The sequence below is a fragment of the Centropristis striata genome, unplaced genomic scaffold (assembly GCF_030273125.1).
Source record: "Centropristis striata isolate RG_2023a ecotype Rhode Island unplaced genomic scaffold, C.striata_1.0 Scaffold_26, whole genome shotgun sequence".
In the NCBI taxonomy this organism is placed as follows: domain Eukaryota; kingdom Metazoa; phylum Chordata; class Actinopteri; order Perciformes; family Serranidae; genus Centropristis; species Centropristis striata.
In genome coordinates, this window is record NW_026739042.1 from 248,781 (window position 1) to 268,058 (window position 19,278).

Consider the following 19,278-nt stretch of genomic DNA (forward strand, 5'->3'; position numbering starts at 1 on the left):
TTAGTATTAGGGTTTCTCTCTCTCACCCTCATGCATTCCTCTAGCACTCCCCTTGATGTATCACTTCTAAATAAGTTGCTATGAGAGACGTCGAGACGAGAGCGCTTTGCACCTATCATTCTCCCTTCATCATCTCTTACATTCTATTTCACACTCTCAAATACACTCTTCCGCACAAAACAAGCCACTCCCCTTGCATTCACACCCCCATTACTATAAAATAAATCCCCTTTCCATTCGCTCTTAACTTTTTTTTCTTTTGTATACAAGAAACACATTGGGAGGAGAAAAATGTGGAAAGTGTAAAACTCATAAAAGTAACTCATGTTTTGGTTCTTTAAGTTGTTTTTACACAGCTAGACCATCATTTGCGGCTTCTTTCTTTTCTACCGTCTTTTTTTTTTTTTGCTTTTTCATGCTCGTCCTCACCCTCTAGGGCTAGTACCTCTCTTATAAAGCTCTCCTGATCTTCGTTTCTACTTTTACTACTTCTTTTTCTTAGGGCAAGCCTGCCTCTCCTTGTATTTTGTAAAGTGTCTTTTGTCTCTTTACCTTTAGTGTTCTTCTCCTCCTCCACCAACTGTCCAGCCGCCATCTCTTCACCCCGCCCATGTCCTGTCTCACCAATTATAGTTGGTGAGCTTTTTTCTTTGTCTTTGGTGTTTTTGATAATGTTACCGTCGCTGTCGTCTCCACCTTCCTCCTCCTCCTTCTCGCCCTTTTCCCCCTCGTCCTCACCGTCACTCTCATCCACACTTTCCATCTCTTCTCCTTCGTCTCCACTTTCTCATTCGATCTCCTGCTCACCGCCGTCATCCTCCTGTAGCTCCTCTGCTTCCACCTCGCTCTCATCAAACTCCTCCTCGCTCGCATGCTCCTTCTGCCTGCACTCTCGCGCATAATGTCCTTGTTTGCCACATTTGTGGCACTTGAATTCAGGGCACTCCCGAAGGATGTGGCCCGGCTGGATGCACAGTCTGCACACATTTACTTGCTTGTTATGTATGACGCGGAAATATTCCGCCCCATCTTCCGTTTCAAACTTTGTCGAGTACGGCAACGACTGCACCTCCTCCGTGAATTTAACTCTTGTGTATCTCGTTCCATCTGCTATATCGGTGCCGGGCCACACCCTTCTTCTTATATTCGAGGTTGCACTCACCCCCCACATCTTCAGCTTCTCCAAAATCTCATCGTCTTTTATGTAAACAGGCAAGTTTAGAAATGACACCGTCATTTCGTTTCTTGCGATTTCTCGCCCCATCACACGATTCTTTCCCACTCTGTAACCGTCCATTATTTTCTTCTTCACTTCTTTGTTTATTAGTGTCAATTCGTATGCTTTGTCGCTCTTTCTCCTACATCCTGTTATTTTTCCACATGTGACCGCCGTCGCTCTTAATATTTCCATGGTTGTTATCGGCTCGTTTTCCTTTGAGAACCTGTCTTTCGCCATTCCTTCTTCCCCAGCATGGTCATTACCAGCACCTGTGCTAGCGCTGGTGCTAGCCCCATTGCCCTCTCCTGCTCTTCGCCTCGGCTCCATGCCGCGGGCCTCGGCGACCGCCCGCCCGTCTCCTTCGACTGCTGGTACTCGTTACAATGTGGCAATTGCTCAATCCGACAGATTTTGGCCTTATCTTTGAGTGACTGTGACGCCTCGTATGTCCCGCATACGGTTGAGGTTGGATTTCCATTTGAAAGGCACGTCTGACGTCAGTGTTGGAGTGGCCTTTTTGCTTTAATTGTTTCTCCTAGATGTGCAGAAAAAGTCTACAACACTAATAATGATGAGGATTTAATGAAGCACTGAGTGCAGCTCTTTGATTGAAAATAAGAGAGATATTGCACATTGTTGTTATCTGCTGGTGAAAAGAGAGAACGCAAAAGCTTACAGCACCGGGTATTCCCAGGCGGTCTCCCATCCAAGTACTGACCCGGCCCCACCCTGCTTAGCTTCCGAGATCGGACGAGATCGGGCGTATTTTTTTTTTTTTATCTTTTTATTATAAAAAATAATTTTTTATAATGTTTACATGTACATTTAACATAGAAAATATACATGTATTCCATCCATATGGTTTCTCTTACAATACAAATAAATAATAATTCTCACATTGAATACAAAGCATGGTTCACTCATTACACATTTCAAGTTCCATTGCTAAGCATGTGATCCATAACCCAGTTGGTATAAACACAACAATAACACATCACTGTTACAATAAATACTTTCAGCACATCTATCGTCAAAAGAAGCCCATTTCAACATACAGAGTTTCTTTTTTAAATCTATATATGAATCAAATTTGTTCATGATTTGCAGAATCATACCACACAATAAATTCAAAACCATAATTAATACCATAAAGAAGTTTTAAGAAAATAAGAAAATAAAAAATCCTTAAACAACCTAGTCCAAATCACTTAAATAATTCAGTTATGCCATAACCCACAACTTTTCCTTTCTTACAATAGTTTGCATCTGTGCAAAACTCAAGAACTACGAGACAAGCCAATAAAATATCCAAACGAAATTAAACCCCCAACAGAAGTAGTCTCTCTTATTTAAGCCATGTAATATACGAAAATAAATAAGTAAATAAATTTACCTCTTTTTTTTTTCCTTACAACTTAATATTATATTCTTGTATTTTTTCCCCCACAGTTGTCATCAGTACAGTGACAAGATATCCAAGAGACGAAAAAAAATAAGAAAAAAATTCAACATAAGAACCCAACCAAAAGAGTTGGTCTATCTACATTATTCAGACAGATAATTAAATGTAGATTATTTTTGCTACATATTAGTATTATTCTTCTGTTTTATATTTTTTCCTCCTTTATCACAATTATTATTGATGCAATGTCAAGAAATGTAAAGAAAATAATTAAATAAAACATTCAGAACCATAAAGTTGTCCTGTCTCGTTTGTACCATACATTATACAGTAAATTAACGTAAATTCTTTTTTGTTACAATTTGTACTCCTGTATCTCCCCCACAATTGCCAATAATCCAACATCAAAGATGCTCAAAATCCAATATATAAGACATCCACCATAAATGCAACCAAGAAAGTTAATTTGTCTTATTTATGCCATACATCATTCAAAACCATAGATTATTTTGTCATACTTCTATTTTTTTTTTTTTAAATTAACTTATTTTTTCCACCATGATTGCTGTTAATGCTAAATCAAGAAGACTCAAGAAAATAAACAAAACCTTCAAACCTATAAAGCAACCAGAAAGTTGGTCTATCTTATTTGTGCCACTCAACACACAATAAATAAATGTAAGTTCCTTTTTTTCCCATTGGAATTATATTTTTGTATTTTCCTCCACAGTTATCATTAAGCTGATACCAAGGTATTCAAAAGACCAAAAAATAAAGCATTCATGGAAAAAGAACCCCCCAAAGTAGTTTGTCTAACCCCATTCATCTTGTTTTAACTTATATAAATTCCCCCTTTTTTCTTTTTTCCTTGTTTCAAATCAGGAGAGTACGAAAAAGACAAATACGAAACTCAATTCGACACCCCGGACACAACCCAAAAGAGCTGGTCTCCTATTCATTATACATTTCATACATTTTCACGACATAGTTTTCATTGTTCTATTCACTGCAGGACAGATTCGGGCAGCGTTAATGTGTCATTGGATGACTTCACATAAGGATACATAACTGGTAGAAAATCAAGAATGAACTCAACAAGCAACCTTACACCATATAGATCCCATATACTTCCATATCTCTTGTATATTAGTCATATTGCCCCAAATGATTACTTTTAATTACTTTTCGTTTACTAATTGCCTTTTTTTTTTTTTCCTTTTTCTTTTTTTTTACAGTCAGTTATTTCCCCATTATAGAATCCTTTGATGTTTATTTAAATCAATTTCCAAATTATAATTTAGGTGTTGCTTTGCTTATTCGGACCCATTTAACAAGGGTAGCGACAAGTGATGGTCTAGCTTGCTCAATAACACAAATCAGTAAATCAATAAAGAAATTAAAAACACCATAAATAAATAGCCTAACTTTACTCAATGTGTTCAAAATCCAAGCATTTTACATGCGTAAATTCAGTCTAACACAATAATAATTAACAAAAGAAAGAAAAAACCATTTAAAGAAGATAAAGACAAATTAAAGCAGTTTAGAGACAAAATCAGAGAGAGATACATAAGCACACCAAATGCACTCTATGAGAGAGAGAGACATGTTTAGGACAAACCCCCTTTCCATTCACTCTTGACTTTTTCCACATTTTCCTCCTCCCAATGCGTTTCTTGTATACAGATTATCTCTGCTTTATTTTTTCTCAAAACACTCTCTCTCCTCCATTCTGTTTTGAAACCATTAATGTTTAAAGAAAAAAGTGTAAAACTCATAAAAATAAGTAAGAAACCAAAATAACTCATATTTTTAAGTCGTTTTTACACACCTAGACCATCACTTGCCGCTTCTTTCTTTTCTACCGTCTTTTGTTTTCTTTGCTTTTTCATACTCGTCTTCACTCTCTAGTGCAATTATCTCTCTCATTAAGCTCTCCGGAGCTTCGTTTCTATTTTTACTACTTCTTTTTCTTAAGGCAAGTCTGCCTCTCCTTATGACCTGTAACATACTTGTCTCTGTACCTTTAGTGTTCTTCTCCTCCACCAACTGTCCGGCCGCCGCCTCTTCACTCCGTCCATGTCCAGTCTCACCAATTGTTATTGGTGAGCTTTTTCCCTTGTCTTTAATGTTTTTGCTGATGTTGCCGTCACTGTCATCTCCACCTTCCTCCTTCTCCTCCTCACCCTTTTCCCCCTCGTCCTCTCCGTCGCTCTCATCCGCACTCTCCATTTCTTCTCCTTCACCTCCACCTTCTCCCTCGCTCTCCTGCTCACCGCCATCGTCCTCCTGCAGCTCCACATCTTCCACCTCGCCTCCGTCAAACTCCTCCTCGCTCGCCTGCTCCCTCTGTCTGCACTCCCGTGCATAATGTCCCTGCTTGCCACATTTGTGGCACTTAAATTCGGGGCACTCCCGAAGGATGTGGCCCGGCTGGATACAAAGTCTGCATACATTCACCTGTCTGTTATGGATGACGCGGAAATATTCCGCCCCATCTTCTGTTTCGAATCTTGTCGAGTATGGCAGCGACTGCACCTCCTCCGTGAACCGGACCCTCATGTATCTTGTTCCATCCGCTATGTCGGTGCCGGGCCACACCCTTCTTCTTATGCTTGAGGTCGCCCCCACCCCCCACATCTTCAGTTTATCCAAAATTTCATTGTCTTTGATATATACAGGTAAATTCAAAAATGACACTGTCATTTCGCTCTTTGCGATTTCTCGCCCCATCACCCTGTTCTTCCCCACTTTATATCCGTCCATTATTTTCTTTTTCACCTCCTCATTAATCAATGTCAATTCATATGCTTTGTTATTCTTCCTCCTGCATCACTTTTCCGCAGTTGACCGCCGTCGCTCTTAGGATCTCCATAGTCGTCATCGGTTCGTCTCCTTCCACCTCAACACACACCGTCAGTTCCTTTGAGAACCTGTCCGTCGCCACTCTTTTTTCCCCAGCGTGGTCATCCCCCGCAGCTGTGTTGGCACTAGAGCTAGCACTGGTGCTAGCTCCGTCGTTCCCTCCTTTCTGCCTTGGCTCCATGCCGCGGGCCTCGGCGACCGCCCGCCCGTCTCCCTCGCCTCAGCAGCCGGTTCCGTACAAAAATGCAGTACAAAAAAAACAACTCTTTTACCTATCCAAATTCTTTCAGCTCCTCGCTCTCTGCGTCTTGCACCTTCCAAACTTTCCTTCGACCACTTTAGCTGACTCCTCCCCTTCCTGGGCGTATTCAGGCTGGTATGGCCGTAAGCGAAGGCTCAGGGCGCACACAGGCCTTTTATAGTTGTGATATGCAACTGCTGGTACTCGTTACAATGGGGCAATTGCCGTTACAGGGCTCAATCCCACAGATTTTGGCCTTATCTTTGAGTGACTGTGACGCCTCGTATGTCCCGCAGGGAAACTACACGGTTGAGGTTGGATTTTCATTTGAAAGGCACGTCTGACGTCAGTGTTAGAGTGGCCTTTTTGCTTTAATGGTGCTCAATAGGTGAAATCCTCATCATCATTTGTGTTGTAGACTTTTCCTGCACATCTAGGAGAAACAGAGTTCAGCTCTTTGATTGAAAATAAGAGAGATATTGCACATTGTTGTTATCTGCTGGTGAAAAGAGAGAACGCAAAAGCTTACAGCACCGGGTGTGCCCAGGCGAATGCTCCTCCAAGTCCCTATCCGATCCTCAACCGACCAATGGTTGAGCAGAGTTGAGCAGCGATCAGCCAATGGTTGAGCGTTGCTGAGCAGAGTTGAGCAGCGATCAGCCAATGGTTGAGCGTTGCTGAGCAGAGCTGAGCGCTCAACAGACCAATCATTGAGCGAGGTTTGGAAAACGTCATCTAATTTATTCATGACCTCTTCACTGACGGCCGCTATCACTGATTGTCATTGCCGACTGCTCTTCAACCACGTAAGTTTTATTCTCTTCACCCTCCGTTGCTAGTTAGACATTTGTTAGGCATGTAGAAAGCTGTGGCGATTTTGTCAAAAGATAAAAGATTGTCTGGAAATCAGAAACTGACATGGCTATTACTTAATTATAACTGTTGGCATTTGCGCGATTTGGCTTGTTAATGTGTAACTACGGCTCGCCGGTAAGGTAGATGCGGCTATCTCACTAAAGCGGATAACGGGACGTTGACAAAGAGTTTAAAGTGTCTGAACCTGTAAATCTTGCATAAAGTTAGCCTATGCTTCGGGCAAAATGCCCAATGTTACCTAGCAAGAAGCGGACCTTTTGTTGGAATTTCTTTTAAAGCTTTTTTAATGTGGATATGTGTTAATGTGGGTAAATGTGACTGTTTAGACAACAGTTGATGCGAGAGTAAGTGTAACATAAAGCAATTTGGCGACCGTGTTAATCTCTTGTTGCATGGGATGCGCCGCATACCTGGTAAACAGTCATTTCTAACAACATAGGGCTATTTAGATAACAATCTGGCGAGCGTTTTGTCCTAGGCTATCACACCCACCAACAGCAAATTTCTGTATATTAAAGGGCTACATATTGTCAATTTAAATGATCTGCTTTTAGTTTTACTCATTTATTCATGTTTTACTGTGACAGATTAAACATGGAAAATCATCAATTTAAATGATCTGCTTTTAGTCTTACTCATTTATTCATGTTTTACTGTGCCAGATTAAACATGGAAAATCATCCAAAACATCGGTGCAGCGTGTGCAACAAGACTTTCACTGAAAAGTCCAACCTGACGAGGCATCTGAAGATCCATGCCGTGGCCAGGGAGACCTTTGACTGTGATGTCTGCAGGAAGAGCTTTACCACCAAGTCATCGCTGGTCAGCCATCAGCAGCAACACCAGTACCCCAACATCGTGTTGTACCGGCAAGGAGAGGCCAGGCTGCAGTGTACAGGGGCAGCAAAGTCTGTGGCAGAGGCCCCCAGCACTGCTGTTGACACTACATGGCTGGATCCCCAGACAGCAGAGGCGGCTGCCAAGAGGTCCGGGGGTGAGCTGTGGAAAGGTCAGCTGGTCATCGTGTTCGGGAAGTACACCGGTCAGACCTTCAGGTGGCTTCTGGAAAACGATGTCGGCTGGCTGGTGTGGTTGCTGTTTCAGTACTGCCAGCAGGGAGAGCAGAACAAGCTGCTGAAGTGGCAGAAGGAGCGACTGCTTGAGTACGCCAGAGAGTTACCTCCTGTCACATGGCACCTTGATAGGAGGTTGATGGTAAGATAAACTCAGTTACCTTTTAGACCTGAGTAATCGATGTTCAGCAGTAACCTGTATTAGTAAAAGTATTCATTTATGAGATCATTCTCTGGTTTTGTTCTGTTTTTTCTGCAGAAAGTGCAAATGAAGAAAGAGCGGGCTCCTCCGACCGTCTCCGACCTCTCTCAGCAGGACCCCAGCTACGCCAGCGATGCAGAGTTGTTGGCTGCTGCAGGTATAGTAGTATTATGCTGAAATGAACATGAAATTACTATGTAGTATGCTGTGGAGCTGCTCGGACTTGTGTTTGTGCCACGAGAAATTCATCAGTGTGTCTCGAGCAATGCAGTTGATACATTTTTGTGGCGTTCTCCTCTTCAGAGAGTGTCCTGGACGAGTCCGAGGCGTCGGTCAGCACGCAGCTGACAACCTGGGGAGACCTCGCCAGCTCCGTGTGCCAGGACGACAGGCCAGGGCCCTCGTCCCTCCGACAGACCTCGGAACCCGGTGGCGTCGTGCTGGAGGGCTGGCAGAAGTTCTGGGAGCAGCCACCTGAATCCGCCCAAGCCCTTGGTATAGCCCCCGCGAACATCAAGTGGCTGAAGACCAACGAGACCTACGGGCTGTTCGAGAGGGCGTCCAGGTACAAGAACGTGAGGGGAGAGATTTCCGAGAGGAAGCTCTTGAAGGAGAAGATGGAGTTCCACCCGCCCCCACCTCCTATGGCCGTCAAGGGAGCTGTGCCCAACATGCTCTCCTTCTTCACCACCCCTGCCTTCTTCTGGTGCCCGGTCGGCGTGATGAAGGCGTTGATCCGCTGCCCCAACACCAACTGCCCCGCACTGCCAGGAGCGTACCTGGAGAAGAAAGGCTTCGGCAGCTACGCCAGGCAAGTGTGTGGCATGAAGTTCAACTACACCCTGTTGACAGAGAAGCTTACATGCCCACATTGTCGAAAGATGAGGCAGACCGTGAGCCAGGCGCACGGTGATGCGGACGACAGTGAAGATGAGGGGGCAGACGCACACAGTGCCCAACAGTACACGTGGCTGGCACACAGTCCCAAGATTCTGATGAACCTCGCCCCGGCCATCAGAAGCATGTTCCCTGCCATACTGTGTGGGAAGCGTGCTGTGGACAGAGGTGTGGTCACCCTGCTCAGTGACCGACTCAACGCTGTCTCAATGAGCAAGGTGCAGAGGCTGCTGCAGCAGGGCCACGACGAGTGGTACGTGGAGCGGCGTGACCTGTGCCAGACTCTGCTGTACGATGCCCACACAGCTGGATCCGCTTCATCTCAGGGGGGCATCCTGTCCTATGTGAGAGCAGCTGGCACTTACACCCCTCCCATTGCCCAGTCTCCCCTTCCGTCTGCTCGTCTCCTGAGGCGTGCTCACCTGATCATGGAGATCGAAAAGATGCCCGTCTACAGACACCAGATCCTCAGTGTGACTGGAGAAATCCTGTGCATTGATGGTACAAGAAAAGTATGTATAAAGTACTTGTCATTTATTAAAATCATATGGAACAGGCAGACTGTTAATAAACACCATGCAACAAATGTTCTGCTCCTTTCTTTTCTTAGGTCCTCAAGAAGATATATGGTGACTCAAGAAGATATATGGTGATGGCCAGGGTACCATGCAGTACGTCACCAGTGTACTGAACGAGTGGGGCCAGTTCTTGACGACAGTGGTGGTGGCAGCTGAGTCAGAGGGGTGCTACGCGCGCATGGCGAAAGGTCTCATTGCCCGGTTTCGACGTGCCAATGCTCCTGCACCAAAAGTCATTTATGCAGACAACAACTGCTGTCGGTAAGTTTAATAACAATTCCTTTGAAACCTATAAGAAAATTAATCAACGTGACGTACAAAACAGTAAACATTACTTTACTTACATTACATTTTTGCAAGAAAACACATTAATTTTATAGTTATAAAAACATGTAACACACATGTACAAAATGTTGATATCATTTCAGTGACAGCGGTTCCTCCTTTCTGGAGAGTCTGTTTGCTGACTGGGTACAGCAGGGTGCTGTGGTCAGACTGGACATCCGACACTGGCTACATCGCTGGGATGCTGTTGTGATCAAACAGAGCCATGCCAAGTACGGGTTGTTCATGAGTGCCTTGGCGGGTGCGGTGCTCGCCTACAACAAGACGGACATGATGCTCCTGGTCCAGGCTGTCAGGAATGGCAACGCAGAGCTGTACGCCAGGTATTCCGACGAGGAGATGATAGCCTTCCTCAAGCCTCACCAGGTCAGATCGTATGTGAGGCGCATCACCCGTGGGGTTGTGGTAAGTGTGACATTGATCCACGTATGCAATTTTTGAATAAGAAGCAATCTTACTTATTTTCTGTCAATTTTGGATTCAACTGTACTGGAAATAAATGCAAGATCATTAGGAGTAGCAACACTTTCCAATTATTGTGATGTGATTTAACACTCAAAGCTGAGAATATACAGTCATGGAAAAAAATATTAGACCATTTTTTTCTTCAATTTTTGTTCATTTTAATGTCTGGTACAACTAAAGGTACAATTGTTTGGACGAATATAATGATGACAACAAAAATAGCTCACAAGAGATTAATTTAATTTTATGTATATGTTATAGGAGTCTGCTTTGGTGATTGAGGCCATCATTGCCGAGTTCAGGGGACCAGCAGGCCTGGACATTGATGGAATCCCCCTGTTCAAGTCAACAGAGGCAGTTGATGCTCACTGGGCAACTGCAAGCAAGCATCTCGGCTGCATGCAGGTGGGTTGATGTCTTTTCACTTATCATGTGTTATTATAAAACCACTCACACTTGTGGACACCAGTTTGAATAAGGAACTTGAATTTGTTGTGTTTTACAGGATCCCCCTGGCATACAGCTGTATGTGTCTGTGAAGGTTGTGGTGCTGAATGGTGTTCGGCTCAACAAGTACAGGTGCCGGAGAGGCAGTAACTCTTTGGAGGGGTTGCACGCACACCTTTACAATGCCATACCTTCACAGAGATGTGGGATTATGCCGTTCCAAGTGAGTAATTGAAAATAAACACTTCAATATGGCGTAGTTTCAATGATGCATTTTATTTCACAGCTTTAGTCATCACTTCCAAGCCTATACAATACCAGTCAAAATGGTCATGTGTTTCAGGCATACCTGATGGCCTTTGCTGTGCAGTGGAACAACCGCATGGCATCACTCCGGGTTGCTGGCGGTCAGGGTCGGCAGACGTCATGCATGGACGCGCGGCAGATCCAGCGCATCAATCAGCAGGCTGAGCTTCTGTTCGGCAAGGAGCACGTCCTGGAGCCCAACTTTGCTGCTCCACTGCCCGTCCCTGATGCGTACGAGCACCCAGATGAGGAGGAGCTCCTTGGCGTGGAGTATGCCGTGTGCCAGTCTACCAGCTTCACTGCTAAAAATTTCTATGTGCAGAAAGGTACAGCATTTAATCACACATTAAATTGTACACATGAAGCAAGGTTATACATACTTATCCATAGTTTTTCATGCAAATTCTAGCAATGACAACAAACATGGTATAAAATTAACCTTTAACACCATGAAGCAAAGAAACATAATATTGCATAATACACATGCATAATATTGAATGAAGTGGTTGTTACGCAGACACATTTGTGATCAGTGCAATTTCATATTTGCAGTTGAGGAAGAGCAGTCTCGTGAGGAGGAGGAGGAGGAGGAGTCTGAGGAGTCGGCTGAGACAGATGAAGAGATGGCAGATGAGGGTCTTGGCATGTCTGCAGAGTCAGAGGAGGATCCTATTGATAGCTTCTGCAGGAACCATGCCATCCTCACCAAGGCAGAACAGGTGGAGGAGGAGGACAGCCCCGCTCTGCAAGATGTGCTCATGACCCAGGGACATCTGCATCTGCCAGGAATAGAAGAAGTGGAGGCACTGGCCTTGCTGCTCCTAGAACTGGTAGACGACAGCGACCGCCACCTAGTGCCAGCTGACCTGAGGCAGAAGATCATCACCGCCGCCAGCTCTCTTCACGAGCACGACAAGACCGCCGCCAGATTTGTTAAAAAATATGAGTCCAGGTGGGGCTACACCCTGTTTGGCCGGTGTCTTGGGGCTGACACCCACGAGACCAGAGCAGCTCAGAAAACAAAGTTTGGCTGGATGAGGTTCCCTCAGGCGGCACAGGTGACAGAAGACAGCCGTCTGCTCTACCTCCTCATCAAGATGCTCAAAAACCGACCGCCGTGCAGTCAACTCTCCTCCCCCAGTAAAGTCGTGGCTTCTATTAAGGGGCAGTATAAAAGGATTGCAGACCGACTAAGAGACGATGCCATCCTGTGCGGCCTCGCCATTCCTCTGCCCAATGTGAATGCGAAATCCATCTCCACCTTTATTGTGAGGGAGGAGAAAAAGGCCAACTACAGAGCAACAGTAATGCCCAGAGTGACACCACACAAGAAAGTGTTGTCAGACACACCGCTTCCAGAAGCTCCTGTGCTGCCAACATCCTTGCCTCCACCAGATCGGCCTGAAGTGCAGTACCAGCACCTTCATCACCTGGCTGGGAAAAGGCAGGGTGAGAAGCGGAGGTAAGTTGTAATGAGCACTTCATTCCTCCTGTTGGAAGGACTACTTGTGTAGACTGTGAAAATCAAAAAGCACTTATGGCATATCAATACTCATCATCACGTTTGTTTTATATTTCCAGGTTAGCTTTTGAAGAGCCAGAACCGGCCCCTGTGAACCGGCCCATTCCGCCAAACCCCGCGAACCGGCCCATTCAGCCAAAGCCTGCTGCGTCGGCCCATATTCCACCCGCTGTGTCGGCAGCTGCACCTCTACTCCTGGTTCTTCCTGCACAGCCACAAGCTCCCTCCATCAAACTTCTGGGGCCATCAGGCAGTCAGGGCTTTGTACCTGTGGCACAGCCCCCTGCACCAACCACCAAGCAACTCATGCCCAACAAGTCCTTGCGGCCATGTGGGGCTTGCCAAGTGCCTCAGTGTGGTGGGCAGCGGAAAAGGTACACACCTTCAAAGGACAAAGCAGCTGGAAGCAACCAGAAGATATTTACCTATTGCCCGGCAACTAGGAAATCCACTACCTCTGGGTTTGAAGATGTTTGTTATGATAATTTTGAACACTTCAAAAGTGTGGTGGACATAGCCTTAGAAAAAAGGAAAAGCAGTTAAAAAAATAACTGTTACTTACCTGTGTGGTGTGATCTCCTGTCTCCTGTGATAATGTAAATAAAAGATTTTTGTGTGTTTTTATACTTGTCTGGCCTTTGCATATTTGTTTTGCGAATAATATTTGGTAATCTATGAATAACATTTTAAGGGATAAAGTAGATAAAAGATTTTGTAGCACATCATTGTAATTTGTCTATTCGAGGTTCAACTTCGTAGTTTGCCTTTTATTGTTATTTCCTCTTACTACAGTCATGGGGAAAAAAATATTAGCCCACCGATTTAACTTCAATTTCTTGTTCATTTTAATGCCTGGTATAACTCAAGGTACAATTGTTTTGACAAATAGAATGACAACAAAAATAGCTCACAAGAGTTTAATTGAAGAGCTGATATCGAGCCATTTTCCATGGTTTTCTTGATAATAACCAAATCATTATCCAGAAAACCATGGAAAATGGCTCGATATCAGCTCTTAAATTAAACTCTTATGAGCTGTTTTTCTTGTTATCATTATATTTGTCCAAACAAATGTACCTTGAGTTATACCAGGCATTAAAATTAACAAGAAATTGAAGAAAACAAGGGTGGTCTAATTTTCTACCATGACTGTATATTAACCCTATAAAGCCAAGTGTATCATATTAGATACAGTAATTTTTGAGACCTCTACATCATCAAAAACCTGATGTATACATGTGTTGAAGATAAACAAACTGAGCAACAAATTGCACAAAAATATCAGATGTAGCAAAAATGATATGCAGGTTCCACGAGTGGATCAGTTATTGCTGCATTAAAAAACTTAATATCAGCCGATGTATGATGTTGTGTTATATGGAAAAAATATGTATTTTGCATGTATGAGGAAAAAGGAAAAGTCAAAGTCTTAATAGGTTAAAAATGTTAGGTTTTATATTTTTTTGTTCAAGAAAAACAATCTGTGAGCAACAAATTGCACAAAAAGACCTGATGTATCAAATATGATACAAATTAGAATTCATATATGCAATTTATTTATTTTTTAAAATTCGTCAGCAGAAAAAAGACTAACATTTGTTTACAAAACATGCTGGTCGATTTCTTCCAGGAAGTTCCGCCTTCTTGATCCGCTCATTCGCCAGTTTTAATGCATACAACGGCACGTCATGCCACCTGGTTGCTTGCTGCCGAAACCAGGCCTTGCCCTGACCTACTATCAAACTTGTTAGCACAAACATTTTTCCTTGTTATGACTTACAGAGATTCTCACACGGGATTTTCATTCAGCCTTCTGTGGTCTCCCCTCTCCAGACACACATACACACACACACACACACTCACAAATGCACATACACACAGCAAAAACTGTGCATCAATATATCTGGATGTCATTCTTTGTGATTTATAGAATCTTAATCAGTTTAAGCAAATGGAATATATGTAATTAAAGTAATCATAGTTTTCTACATCAATATTAACACACAAACACAATCAATGTATCAAAATCATATTACCTGATTAATATAAATGCATAGAGATAGACATTATCAAGATTTAGTGAATTACGCATGCATAGTGACCTGTGATGACTGTTGGGAGAAAAATCACAAAGAGGAAAAAGAGAAGAAGACAGTAACATTTCATTTTCAACAAGTATAATATTCAAATTATTCTAACAATTCCCTCTTTTGGCCTAACATTCATTAGGCCAACTCAAACAAAATTATGAATAGTAGCAATATTAGAGAGCGGGAAAGCATGCATTTCAGAGTGGATAATGTCATTTAATATGGGGAAAGGGTTTTACCTTCGATGACCAAGGAGATGAGGCAGACACAGACAGAACAGATACGAGAAATACACATAACACACAACACCACTATGCTTGTGTCATCAATATGTCAATTTCTGTACATAATATAGTAATATTACCACCGTCCACTCTCCCCCTCGGCTCCAGGTGACACAGAACAGAGAGCACTATAAAGAGAGATAGCAGAGCCAAACAGAACAACACAGCCGTATCCAAAACAATCTTTCTGTACCCATTTATCAAAAAAAATTTGCAGTATATAATGTCAAAAACAATTGATTATATGAATATGATTTTTTCATGAATGTATGATTCTCACAGCTCTTTTTTAACCTATTATGGACTTGCCCAACGTGGTTCTGTCCACTTCCTGTTGATGACCTTCAGCCACACACACACTCTCGGAGGGTCTTGCACCCTGCCAGAGCTTTTCTCTGTCTGGAGCTGTCATGTCTCCTGGACCTGTGTGGACAGCTTCCAGTGCAGTTAATGTACAGCAAAAGGACACACGGCAACTGTGGTAAATCCAGGGGCACCCCCCTTTCACCCGCAGTGGCTGGTCCTTTAAAACATTTACTGTAGACTAGTGACGCACACTCAGTGGAAATGAAACCAAAATAAAACACAAAATATCTCAGTACACTGATACTGAATCAGTATCGAAGAATAAATTGCAAGAAATGTTGGGGCAAGAATATAAATTCAGGCAGATTGTGAGTCAAACATCCCAAAAAAAAATGCTTTTAGCCTTTTCAAAAATCTATTATCAAATAACTTTGACCAATGGGGTAAAATAGACTGCATTTAAAACGGCTGCAATTTGCTATATAAATATTATATATATATTTGCAATACAATGAATGGACTAAATTTACACATGCTCTCTATGCATCTGAAACTGTGTGTCTCTAAAAGTTAAACCTGTTGCTGCAACATGCAGAGACAACACATTACATGGTGAAAACAGCTGACAGGACTTCTTACAGTATGTAACTTTTTTTTAAGGCATTTTATAGAGGAGGTATTTAGAGTGAAGGGGGGAGACAAAGGGGAAAACATGCGGGAAAACGCTCCGAGCCGGGTTCGAACCCGCGCTCGAACCCGGCTTGCGAAAGAGCTCCGAGCGGGGTTCGAACCCGGGCTGCCCGCTTGCAAAAGAGCTCCGAGCGGGGTTCGAACCCGGCTTGCCCGCTTGCAAAAGAGCTCCGAGCCGGGTTCGAGTCCGGGGCGCCGCAAGAATGTAACATTTTAAGTGAACATGATTGTGGAGTGTCGATGTTTATTGGCTGCAATCTGCATATTTGTTTTGCTGAAACAAGATGGCAATGCAATGTTTCACTTTCCCCCATTTTAAAAATACTTTCAGTCATCCCTTCCATTAGCTGATACCTAGTTTATTAATGATGGGCTGCATAAAAGGTAAGAGCATATCTCACACATCATAACTTGGGTTGCAAGCTGTCAGAAATTATATGGTTTCCATGATAGAATTAGAATAGTTCAGGCCTTTGGAAACATTTCTGGGTATGCTACGCCACAAGAGGGGGCCATTCCCTTTGATCCAAGTTTGATCTGATCCCAGGGTGAGCAATAGGGACTTGGAGGGGTCATGGGCCATTCCCAGGCGGTCTCCCATCCAAGTACTGACCCGGCCCGACCCTGCTTAGCTTCCGAGATCGGACGAGATCGGGCGTATTCAGGCTGGTATGGCCGTAAGCGAAGGCTCATGGCGCACACAGGCCTTTTATAGTTGTGATATGCAACTGCTGGTACTCGTTACAATGGGGCAATTGCCGTTACAGGGCTCAATCCCACAGATTTTGGCCTTATCTTTGAGTGACTGTGACGCCTCGTATGTCCCGCAGGGAAACTACACGGTTGAGGTTGGATTTTCATTTGAAAGGCACGTCTGACGTCAGTGTTAGAGTGGCCTTTTTGCTTTAATGGTGCTTAATAGGTGAAATCCTCATCATCATTGGTGTTGTAGACTTTTTCTGCACATCTAGGAGAAACAGAGTTCAGCTCTTTGATTGAAAATAAGAGAGATATTGCACATTGTTGTTATCTGCTGGTGAAAAGAGAGAACGCAAAAGCTTACAGCACCGGGTATTCCCAGGCGGTCTCCCATCCAAGTACTGACCCGGCCCGACCCTGCTTAGCTTCCGAGATCGGACGAGATCGGGCGTATTCAGGCTGGTATGGCCGTAAGCGAAGGCTCAGGGCGCACACAGGCCTTTTATAGTTGTGATATGCAACTGCTGGTACTCGTTACAATGGGGCAATTGCCGTTACAGGGCTCAATCCCACAGATTTTGGCCTTATCTTTGAGTGACTGTGACGCCTCGTATGTCCCGCAGGGAAACTACACGGTTGAGGTTGGATTTTCATTTGAAAGGCACGTCTGACGTCAGTGTTAGAGTGGCCTTTTTGCTTTAATGGTGCTTAATAGGTGAAATCCTCATCATCATTTGTGTTGTAGACTTTTCCTGCACATCTAGGAGAAACAGAGTTCAGCTCTTTGATTGAAAATAAGAGAGATATTGCACATTGTTGTTATCTGCTGGTGAAAAGAGAGAACGCAAAAGCTTACAGCACCGGGTATTCCCAGGCGGTCTCCCATCCAAGTACTGACCCGGCCCGACCCTGCTTAGCTTCCGAGATCGGACGAGATCGGGCGTATTCAGGCTGGTATGGCCGTAAGCGAAGGCTCAGGGCGCACACAGGCCTTTTATAGTTGTGATATGCAACTGCTGGTACTCGTTACAATGGGGCAATTGCCGTTACAGGGCTCAATCCCACAGATTTTGGCCTTATCTTTGAGTGACTGTGACGCCTCGTATGTCCCGCAGGGAAACTACACGGTTGAGGTTGGATTTTCATTTGAAAGGCACGTCTGACGTCAGTGTTAGAGTGGCCTTTTTGCTTTAATGGTGCTTAATAGGTGAAATCCTCATCATCATTGGTGTTGTAGACTTTTTCTGCACATCTAGGAGAAACAGAGTTCAGCTCTTTGATTGAAAATAAGAGAGATATTGCACATTGTTGTTATCTGCTGGTGAAAAGAGAGAACGCAAAAGCTTACAGCACCGGGTATTCCCAGGCGGTCTCCCATCCAAGTACTGACCCGGCCCGACCCTGCTTAGCTTCCGAGATCGGACGAGATCGGGCGTATTCAGGCTGGTATGGCCGTAAGCGAAGGCTCAGGGCGCACACAGGCCTTTTATAGTTGTGATATGCAACTGCTGGTACTCGTTACAATGGGGCAATTGCCGTTACAGGGCTCAATCCCACAGATTTTGGCCTTATCTTTGAGTGACTGTGACGCCTCGTATGTCCCGCAGGGAAACTACACGGTTGAGGTTGGATTTTCATTTGAAAGGCACGTCTGACGTCAGTGTTAGAGTGGCCTTTTTGCTTTAATGGTGCTTAATAGGTGAAATCCTCATCATCATTGGTGTTGTAGACTTTTTCTGCACATCTAGGAGAAACAGAGTTCAGCTCTTTGATTGAAAATAAGAGAGATATTGCACATTGTTGTTATCTGCTGGTGAAAAGAGAGAACGCAAAAGCTTACAGCACCGGGTATTCCCAGGCGGTCTCCCATCCAAGTACTGACCCGGCCCGACCCTGCTTAGCTTCCGAGATCGGACGAGATCGGGCGTATTCAGGCTGGTATGGCCGTAAGCGAAGGCTTAGGGCGCACACAGGCCTTTTATAGTTGTGATATGCAACTGCTGGTACTCGTTACAATGGGGCAATTGCCGTTACAGGGCTCAATCCCACAGATTTTGGCCTTATCTTTGAGTGACTGTGACGCCTCGTATGTCCCGCAGGGAAACTACACGGTTGAGGTTGGATTTTCATTTGAAAGGCACGTCTGACGTCAGTGTTAGAGTGGCCTTTTTGCTTTAATGGTGCTTAATAGGTGAAATCCTCATCATCATTGGTGTTGTAGACTTTTTCTGCACATCTAGGAGAAACAGAGTTCAGCTCTTTGATTGAAAATAAGAGAGATATTGCACATTGTTGTTATCTGCTGGTGAAAAGAGAGAACGCAAAAGCTTACAGCACCGGGTATTCCCAGGCGGTCTCCCATCCAAGTACTGACCCGGCCCGACCCTGCTTAGCTTCCGAGATCGGACGAGATCGGGCGTATTCAGGCTGGTATGGCCGTAAGCGAAGGCTCAGGGCGCACACAGGCCTTTTATAGTTGTGATATGCAACTGCTGGTACTCGTTACAATGGGGCAATTGCCGTTACAGGGCTCAATCCCACAGATTTTGGCCTTATCTTTGAGTGACTGTGACGCCTCGTATGTCCCGCAGGGAAACTACACGGTTGAGGTTGGATTTTCATTTGAAAGGCACGTCTGACGTCAGTGTTAGAGTGGCCTTTTTGCTTTAATGGTGCTTAATAGGTGAAATCCTCATCATCATTGGTGTTGTAGACTTTTCCTGCACATCTAGGAGAAACAGAGTTCAGCTCTTTGATTGAAAATAAGAGAG

General features: G+C 44.1%; 1 protein-coding gene, 5 non-coding genes and 1 pseudogene across 6 annotated transcripts; 1 reads left to right on the plus strand and 6 right to left on the minus strand.

Annotated features, from left to right (window-relative positions):
• The first annotated feature begins 11,557 nt into the window (after positions 1-11,557).
• Positions 11,558-13,145, plus strand: LOC131967763 (uncharacterized). The gene is made up of 2 exons (XM_059328706.1): positions 11,558-12,378; positions 12,498-13,145. Exons 1-2 carry the CDS (start codon positions 11,561-11,563, stop codon positions 12,979-12,981), a joined length of 1,302 nt encoding a protein of 433 aa, XP_059184689.1. The 5' UTR covers positions 11,558-11,560; the 3' UTR covers positions 12,982-13,145.
• A 3,223-nt stretch (positions 13,146-16,368) lies between these two features.
• Positions 16,369-16,491, minus strand: LOC131967825 (5S ribosomal RNA; annotated as a pseudogene).
• A 373-nt stretch (positions 16,492-16,864) lies between these two features.
• LOC131967772 (5S ribosomal RNA) lies at positions 16,865-16,983 on the minus strand. The gene has a single exon (XR_009393821.1). It is a non-coding gene; the product is annotated as a 5S ribosomal RNA (ribosomal RNA).
• A 373-nt stretch (positions 16,984-17,356) lies between these two features.
• Positions 17,357-17,475, minus strand: LOC131967887 (5S ribosomal RNA). Its single transcript, XR_009393930.1, has one exon. It is a non-coding gene; the product is annotated as a 5S ribosomal RNA (ribosomal RNA).
• A 373-nt stretch (positions 17,476-17,848) lies between these two features.
• On the minus strand, positions 17,849-17,967 carry LOC131967949 (5S ribosomal RNA). Its single transcript, XR_009393988.1, has one exon. It is a non-coding gene; the product is annotated as a 5S ribosomal RNA (ribosomal RNA).
• A 373-nt stretch (positions 17,968-18,340) lies between these two features.
• LOC131967961 (5S ribosomal RNA) lies at positions 18,341-18,459 on the minus strand. Its single transcript, XR_009393999.1, has one exon. It is a non-coding gene; the product is annotated as a 5S ribosomal RNA (ribosomal RNA).
• Positions 18,460-18,832: 373 nt separating this feature from the next.
• Positions 18,833-18,951, minus strand: LOC131967972 (5S ribosomal RNA). Its single transcript, XR_009394010.1, has one exon. It is a non-coding gene; the product is annotated as a 5S ribosomal RNA (ribosomal RNA).
• Positions 18,952-19,278: the final 327 nt, after the last annotated feature.

Bases quoted from the DNA above. Each gene is read 5' to 3' on its own strand.
- LOC131967763 (XM_059328706.1), top strand. From the start codon at position 11,561: ATGTCTGCAGAGTCAGAGGAGGATCCTATTGATAGCTTCTGCAGGAAC. The intron at 12,379-12,497 runs GTAAGTTGTAAT...TTATATTTCCAG, and splicing joins AGGCAGGGTGAGAAGCGGAG to GTTAGCTTTTGAAGAGCCAG.